This window comes from Podarcis filfolensis (genome assembly GCF_964270895.1).
Source record: "Podarcis filfolensis genome assembly, chromosome: 1".
In the NCBI taxonomy this organism is placed as follows: Eukaryota; Metazoa; Chordata; class Lepidosauria; order Squamata; family Lacertidae; genus Podarcis; species Podarcis filfolensis.
In genome coordinates this window covers 91,705,515-91,714,466 of record NC_139604.1, presented here as the reverse complement: position 1 = coordinate 91,714,466, position 8,952 = coordinate 91,705,515, and the positions used below count along the sequence as shown (strand labels likewise).

The 8,952-nt window shown below is 41.2% G+C and overlaps 1 protein-coding gene across 2 annotated transcripts; it reads left to right on the top strand.

Moving 5' to 3' along the window:
• The first annotated feature begins 853 nt into the window (after positions 1-853).
• LOC310759692 (photoreceptor outer segment membrane glycoprotein 2) lies at positions 854-8,952 on the top strand. Of its 2 annotated transcripts, XM_083607305.1 has the most exons (4): positions 854-1,168; positions 1,367-1,604; positions 3,393-3,639; positions 6,555-7,344. In XM_083607305.1, exons 1-4 carry the CDS (start codon positions 1,024-1,026, stop codon positions 6,813-6,815), a joined length of 891 nt encoding a protein of 296 aa, XP_083463431.1. In that variant the 5' UTR covers positions 854-1,023; the 3' UTR covers positions 6,816-7,344. The 2 variants fall into 2 exon arrangements, with proteins under 2 accessions (XP_083463431.1, XP_083463430.1); XM_083607304.1 differs by having other exon boundaries at positions 854-1,604; positions 6,555-8,952.

Genomic DNA, 8,952 nt, shown 5'->3' with positions numbered 1-8,952 from the left:
TGACAATAAAGTGTTAATTCCTCACTCTGTACATTCCTTGTCTGAGAGCTCCATGGATTTTTGTAGAGATTATGTCAGGGGTCAGCAACCTTTTTCAGCAGGGGGCCGGTCCGTTGTCCCTCAGACCATGTGGTGGGCCGGACTATATTTTGGAGGGGAAAAAAGAACGAATTCCTATGTCCCATAAATAACCCAGAGATACATTTTAAATAAAAGGACACATTCTACTCATGTAAAAACACACTGATTCCTGGACCATCCGCGGGCTGGATTGAGAAGGCGATTGGGCCGCATCCGGCCCACGGGCCTTAGGTTGCCTACCCCTGGATTATGTGCTTTTTCAAAACATTGAATAGAGGAGAAAAATAAAAGCTTAGAACATTGCCACCTTTCAATCAGTTTCAGAACCATGGACTCAGCTCAATTCAGAAGAAACTTCCCAAATCACATTGAAAGCTAAGTAATTTTAATATTTATGTGAGGAGTTAAAACCAATGGGATTTATGTTTCTGGTTTTAACCCCCTTATCTCATTTGGGAAGCCCATATGAGCCCAAAGGAATATGTTTCTACCCTACTGGGTCGGCCGCAAATCAATCCCCCCCAAATGCTATTGGAGTCTACAACAGCAACCACGCCGGCCATTGGCCATTCTAACAGGGCTGATGAGAAGTGGAGTGTGACAACATCTGAAAGGCCACTGGGTCCCCATCCCTGAACTAACCAGCATTCTCCATGGAAATCAGTGGGACTTACTTCCAAATAATGCATATATATCTCAGAAGACATAGCCCCACTGTGAGACTAGCGTGAGAACTTGCAAGTTCTTGCAAGTCTTGGATAACATCTTAAGAGACTATACAGGATGCTAGAATGCACGTTATATTAATACACAGGAGAAAGGCAGTAATCTCTCTCTCTCTTTCTGTTTCACAGGCTTCTGCTATAGGCCTTTGCCCGTGCATCCTGATAATCTGATTAGGAGATTTTGTCGAGCAACACTTCTTTTCCTAACACTGTGACCATGGCTGTCCTGAGAGTAAAATTCACCAAAACTAAGAGAGACAAATTGGCTCAAATCCTGTGGATCCTCAACTGGATTTCTGTGGTGTCTGGTGTAATTCTGTTCAGCCTGGGACTTTTCCTGAAGATCGAACTCAGAAAGCGAAGTGAGTTGATGGGCAAAGGGGATATTAACTCTGTCCCCAACATGCTAATATCTGTAGGGGTTGTAGCATGCATCATCAACTTTCTTGGAGGTAAAATCTGCTATGACTGCACAGACTCCAACAAATTCAACCGATGGAAGTTGTTTATGCTCCCTTATATTGTTTGCACGTTCTGCTTCACCTTCTGCATTTTGGTAGGTGCTGTCATGTGTTATACCATGAGAAATGAACTGGAGGAATCTCTGTATCTGGGGCTGAGGGACGCTATTAAGTTCTACAAGGACACAGACATTCCTGGAAGGTGCTTTTTAAAGAAAACCATTGACATATTACAAATCAGATTCCAATGCTGTGGAAACAACGGTTTCAGGGATTGGTTCGAAATTCAGTGGGTCTCAGTTCGCTATCTGGATATGGCTTCAAAGGATGTTCAAGAGTAAGTATTAAATGTATAATATTTTTTGATGTTGTCTCATAAAATCAGTTTTGGTTGAGCAAATGAATCTGAGTATATAACCTAGAGTATATAAGCCTAGAGAAAGCGATGAATTTAAGAGCAACCCAACTGAATCAGGCCAAAGGCTCATCTAGTTCAGCATCCTGTTCTTCAAGTGGCCAACCAGATGCTTATGGGAATCTCACAAGTAAGACCTGACTAGAACAGCAGTCCTCCCACATGGTTTTCAGTGACTGATATTCCGAGGCAAGCTTCCCCTGACAGTGGCTAGCCTTATCTGTCATTGATTTGCTTAATCTTCTTTAAAAAAAACCATCCAAATTTGTGTTCATCAATACATCGTGTGGAAGCAAATTCCATAGTTTAAATATATGCCCTGTGAAGAAGCTCTTTTTTTTTGTCTGTCCTGAATCTTCTACCATTCAGCTACATTGGATGGCTCTGAGTTCTAGTGCTATATGAGAGATAATGACTTCTCCCTCTCTATGCCATGCATACTGTTAAACACTGCCATGCCCTCCTTAGTCACCTTTTCTCTCAACTAAAAAAGCCCCAAATTTTATAAGCTTTTCTCATAGGGGAGGTGCCCCAGCCCTTGATCGTTTTGGTTGCCCTTTCCCAGCTCTGTAATATCATTTTTGAAGGGAACCATCCAAGATGGTAACCAGGCAGGAGTGAAGTAGGGGCATAATTACTCATGGCACACAGTGATGCTGTTAAACTAATAAAGCAAATGTATTTAAATAGGGCAAATATAATTTTAAAGAGAAGGGCCTAGTCTGTTGACATATAGAAATAAACAAAACCATTGTAAACTATTTAATTATCCCACTCTATTAGTCCAAAGACTTACATGGCTGCTTTCGGTTTTAAAACAGTGCTAAAAATAAATCAAAACACACGCAATAAATATTCAGAAGCAGCATCACAAACAAGGAAAAACCACATTCAGCTCAAGAGTAAAAGACCTAAAAGATAACTCAAAGGCCTGGGCAAATGAAAAGGACTTCAGTTGCGTCAAAGAGACATTATGGTCAGCGCCAGGATAGCCTCACTGGGGGGGGACTATTCTACATCCAGGCTGCTGCAATGGATGTAGAAGAAGGTGAGGGAATTCAGTGAAAGATATATGAGGAAGAGCTTAACAGCTGGTTTGTTTCATGCAGAATAAGAGGGTCCTTCAGAAACCCAGGTCTGCACTGCTTGCAAATTGAAAGGAAATAAACTGCTTGGAAACAAACCAGCAGCCAATTCAGCTGTTTCCAAAAGTGATGTGTTTATGATCTGTTCTACTAGTTGTCTAGTGATGGATCTTGCCACTCTATTTTGCACCAAGTGAACTTTCCAGTTTCCAGAGGAATAGCTAAGCTAGTTTGTTATAGCAATAACAACAACATCAACCAAGTACTTGTTAAAGACTAACAAATGTATTATGGCATCAGTTTTTGTGAACTACAGTCCACTTCACCAGATGCATGAAATCTGTACCTGTAACATAGGAGAAGACTGAATGCATCTGGACGGTTAAATCTGGTCAAAGGTGACACCTTTAAGTGCATTTTAAACACATTGTCCCCCCTCAAAGAATTCTGGGCACTGTAGTTTGTTAAGGATTGCTGGGCACTGTAAGGGTAAACGACAGTGCCCAGAATTCTCTGAGGGGAGGAAATGTGCCCTGAACGTGTTTTAAGGATGGAGTGTGTCCACACTAGCAAGCTGACCTATTTACTACTCTCACAATGTCTGTTTTCCACATCTTTGTTGCAGCCGCCTAAAAAGTAACGTCGATGGAAAATTCTTGGTGGATGGAGTCCCCTTCAGTTGTTGCAACCCAATCTCACCCCGGCCCTGCATCCAGTATCAGCTAACAAACAATACAGCTCACTACAACTATGATTTTATGACAGAAGAACTTAATATTTGGATGAGAGGATGCAGGGAAGCCCTACTGGATTATTACACTGACATCATGAGATCCATCGGTATCACTGTGCTCCTCATCTGGTTGTTTGAGGTAAAATATTACAGCACAGTCCTCCAGGCCTTTCTGTCTGACCCTTGAGGCAATGACCCTCACTGGACCTGATGTGTTTAAGCACCATAAATGCTTTGGGCTGACTGGAATGTGCCCTTGAGCTGTGGTGCCTCTTGTTTGGCTGGACAGAGGTGTGTGTGTGTGTGTGTGTGTGTGTGTGTGTGCGCGCGCGCGCATATGTAGAAACCTCTGGTATTCACACATATCTTGAATATAGCCTCCAAGATAGGAGTCATATACATTTTTTGCTCTGTCTGGCTACATCCACCATTTTCATGCAACCCCAGAAGACTGCCCTTGAGGGAATGTAGTCCTCAGGCTGAAGAAAGGTGCCCCATCCATGTTATACGTTATATAGTGTTATACGGTACAATGCAGGAATCAGGAACCTGTGCCCCCACTCAAATCTGGACTACAACTCTCATCATCTTTGACCTCTGACTGTGCTTCCAGAAGCTGATGGGAGTTGAACAACCCCCAAAAGGTCATAATTGTTTAATCCCCAATACAGAGAACAAGTGCTTTTTTCTGGGGGGGATGCAGGGGTACATATACCCCTAAACATTTTGTGAATCTTTGTACTTTTGTCCATTTACTGTATTTATTTTCCCTGATATGAACTATAAAATGGTGATTTTCTTGAGTCAAAATGAGAGTACCCCTAAACATTTTTTAAGGAAAAAAAGCACTGCAGAGAACAAATAGTTGAGGATGTCTGCATTATCCAGAATTTTGGTAAATACACAACAATATCCTTGCTCAATCTACGTTGCCTTCACTAAATCAATATGAATAGATTTGAATTGTTGGTTTTTTTTATATATATATATATATATATATATATATATATATATATATATAATTGTTGGTTTTATATATATATATATATATATATATAGAATTGTTGGTTTTATATATATATATGTGTGTGTGTCTGTGTGTGTATATGTGTGTATATATATATATATATATATATATATATATATATCACTGTTTATGGAGGAAATAACATGCAGTATAAACTATTCATCAGGCTTTAAAGTAGATAAGAATAAGATTCCTTAAAATTCATCAGCTTGTTCTTTTTGGGGAGGAGGGAACAGGACGTTCCAACAGCACACCTCTCCTTTTCACGGTCTCCTTTAATGTAGGGCAAATAACAAGACTGTGACAAATAAAAGCTTCTTATGTCTGATGATGCCTACAAGTAACAGTGACCTTTTGAGTCTGGGGCATCCAAAAATACCAGCAATTTTATCCCTTACTATGCTTGTTGCAAAGCTACATCAAGGCAGAAAAGGTTCTAGCTGAAGACTAAAATTACAATAACAGTACCCTGGCTACTAGATAATTCCTAAAATTTTCAGTTGGCATTGGGACAACGTCTAAATTACCTCAGACTTACCATTCTGAAAACAATTAAGGGTCTCAAATGTATATACCTGGGGTTCATACATTCAGATAATGCACGGAAAGGTGAACCAAAAGGAGATATAATAAATTATTATTATTATTTATTATTATTACTATTTATATATCACCCATCTGACTGGGTTGCCCCAGCCACTCTGGGCACCTTCCAACAAATTAAAACATAGTAAGACATCAAACAGCTGAAGGCAGCCCTGTATAGGGAAGTTTTTTTTATGCTTGATGTCTTCTAAAAGTCAGATAGTTGTTTATTTCCTTGACATTTGATGGGAGGGCGTTCCACAGGGCAGGCGCCACTACCAAGAAGGCCCTCTGCCTGGTTCCCTGTAACCTCACTTCTCGCAGAACCAGAAGGCTCATGGAGCTGGACCTCAGTGTCTGGGCTGAGCAATGAGGGTGGAGACACTCCTTCGGGTATGAAGGGCCGAAAATGTACGAAAGGGATTGAGGCAGAAAATACTCAAAATCAGTGCTGTGTTATGTTTTGCTAATTCTCAATTGGCTAGTTTGTCTTTTGAGAGGGAGGAAGGAGAAGGAGAAGGAGAGAGAGAGAGAGAGAGAGAGAGGGAGAGGGAGAGGGAGAGAAAGAGGAGGAATATAGGAGGGCCATTGTGGAGGTCCTGGGAGAGAATGGAATATAAGAAGCTGCTTCATCTAGCTCAGTATTGTCTACACTGACTTGGTTGTGGATCTCTAGGATTTCAAAGTGTTCCTTTCTGGCTCTATCTGGACATGTTGGGGATTGAACCTGGTATCTTCTGCATGCAAAGTAGATGCTCTGTCAATGAGCCATAAAGGTAAAGGTAAAGGTACCCCTGACCATTAGGTCCAGTCACGGACGACTCTGAGGTTGCGGTACTCATCTCGCTCTGCATTTGTCCGCAGGCAGCTTCCGGGTCATGTGGCCAGCATGACTAAGCTGCTTCTTGAGAAACAGAGCAGCGCATGGAAACGCCATTTACCTTCCCGCCGGAGTGGTACCTATTTATCTACTTGCACTTGACATGCTTTTGAACTGCCAGGTGGGCAGGAGCTGGGACCGAACAACGGGAGCTCACCTCGTCGCAGGGATTTGAACCGCCAACCTTCTGATCGGCAAGCCCTAGGCTCTGTGGTTTAGACCACAGTGCCATCCGTGTCCCTCAGTGAGCCATATCCCACCCTTTATGTAAGATAAAGCATGACACCACCTAGCTGCACTGGTAGCATGCTTCACTTGGAAATCCTCATCTTTTAGTGTATAATAAAATTTGAGAAAGCCAAGAAATTCATTGCTAAAATATTCCATTAAGCCTAACATTAAAACATTAATAGTAAATAATTTAAATACAAAGAACAGAATTGCAACACTAAGCAATTCCAGTTCCCAGTGGTAATAACAATATTCTTAATAAGTGTTTCTTTCTTTTTTTTTCATTGGTTAATGGTTTGTAATGTTAATTTGGTTCTTTTTCTCTCTCTAGCTGTCTGTGCTTACTGGAGTTCGTTACCTTCAAACAGCAATGAGGAATGTTCTCCTCCTGGGTGATCCGCAGTGTGACTCAGATGGTTGGTTGCTTGAGAACAGCTTTGTAGAAACTGCCAAAAACAACATCAACATCATTAAGAATCTTGGCAAGGCTAATCAGATATCAACGGTTTCAGGGAATGACCCTAACATGGACGTTAAAACTGCAAACCATGGTCCAGAGAATGTTCCAACAAAATCAATCCCCACAGCTTAACTGGATGCAGCACTCAAAACTTCTAATATGGTTTGGCATCACAGTCACTATTGTGCATTTTTGCTGTGCGTTTTTCCCCACAGGTGAGAATAAAACCAGAATTCAAAGAATGGAATCAGTTAATCATATCCTGGTAACAGGACAAAACATGAGGACTTCTGGCAGAGGGTAGAACTTCAATGTACTTACCCAGTTTCTGAATTTACAGTGTTACCTAGTTCTACACAGCCCTTCTCTCTCTCTTTTACAATGCACATAGAATGCTGGCTTGGAATTTGCAATGTTTCCCCCCTTCTTTTACTCTAAATAGGTTATGCCCAGTGTTTATGAAATGTGAACACCAGGAAGATAACTGCATTGCTGTATGGAACAGACTGAACACCATATAGCTTTAGGAGTGGTGGGTTTTTAAATCATTTATCGCTCAGTCTTTTTGTAGGTCAAGTTGTTCCTATATTTTGCAGTGACTGTACCTGCCTAAAGCACAGCTTTCTAAAATTCCCAAGTCCACTTTCTGCACTCTCGTCACAAAAAAGCTTGTTATATCATCTGAATATATTTTATCTTAATGTGACAGAAGTATCTTTATTCACTTAACTGCTGTAAGGCTGCCTTAACTGAATGCAATTCATTGTCACTGTAAGTTTAGAACTTAAACGCTTCAAACCTGTTTCTTTAACAGGTTTTTGCATCTCCGCTGTATTAAGCAGTTGGTCCCTTACACCTTTCTCACCCTGATCTGGCCACAGTGATCCATGCAATGGTCACCTCCAGGCTTGATTATTGTAACTCACTCTACGCGGGGCTGCCTTTGAAGCTGACCCAGAAACTCCAGCGGGTGCAGAATGCTGCGGCAAGTTTCCTTACGGGGTCCTTGCCACAGGATCACATTCATCCAGTGCTTTACCAACTGCACTGGCTCCCGGTGGAGTACAGGTTCAAGTTTAAGGTGCTGGTTTTGACCTTTAAAGCCCTATGCAGCCTAGGACCCATGTACCTATGGGTCCGCCTCTCCTGGTATGTCCCGCGGAGGACCTTAAGGTCCACAAATGACAACACTTTGGAGGTCCCAAGCCGCAAGGTGGTTAGATTGGTCTCAACTAAGGCCAGGACCCTTTCAGTACTGGCCCTGACTTGGTGGAACGCTGTGTCACAAGAGACTAGGGCTCTGCGGGACTTGACATGTTTCCACAGGGCCTGCAAGACAGCGCTGTTCCGCCTGGCCTTTGGTTTGGACTCAGTCTGACCCTTATGTTTTTCCTCCCCTTATGGTTTTGATCCATGGGCTACTTTTAAAATGAGGCTGCATTTTAAATTGCATTTTAACCTGTATTTTAAATTGTCCCCCCCATTATGTTTTTATTGTAATTTTACTGGTATTAGCCGCCCTGAGCCTGGCTCTGGCTGGGGAGGGCGGGGTATAAATAATTTTTTTATTATTATTAACTTGTTATTTGAAAGCAAATCATTCAGAGCAGTTATAGATTTGCATTCTGAAATAGGGCTCCCTCATAAAGGTGCTAAAGTGAATAAAGGCTGGCCTCAAATCCCAAGTGAATAATGAAGTTAGAGAGAGAGAAAGAAGGTTCCATGAACAGAAATGAAACCACAGTGGACCTTACAATATAGAATTTAGCATACACTAAAATATGTGCATGTTGTGAGTAACAACTAGCAGATAGCAACTTTGCAGTATGTAACTCAGAACTAGGCATCAAATAAAAACACTTTCAAGTCTTTATAGATATTTATTAGCAATGGTGGCTAGGTAAGTGAATAAAAAATTCAATGCTTTTTTTTTCTAGAAAAATAGGTGCCGGTACTCACCATGAAGTTGTTACAGTAAGTGCCACACTTTTTAACAACAAAAAGAGGTGCCGGTACTGCGTACCCTTGAGTACCCCTAAGGGAAAGCACTGGTTATGCTGCTAGGTACCAGTAGCTCATAATTTCAATTTTGAAAATATGCGAATGCATTAATATTTCACTCTGCTCTTTTTCAAAAAATCCCAGAAGTTACAGACTGAAAGAGATTATGCTCTATATATTATAAAAAACTATATTAGTATAGTTTTTGTAAATATAATGTTTGGTTTGCACTTGTAAAGGGTGAAAATGTCCAAATAAAATCAATCCA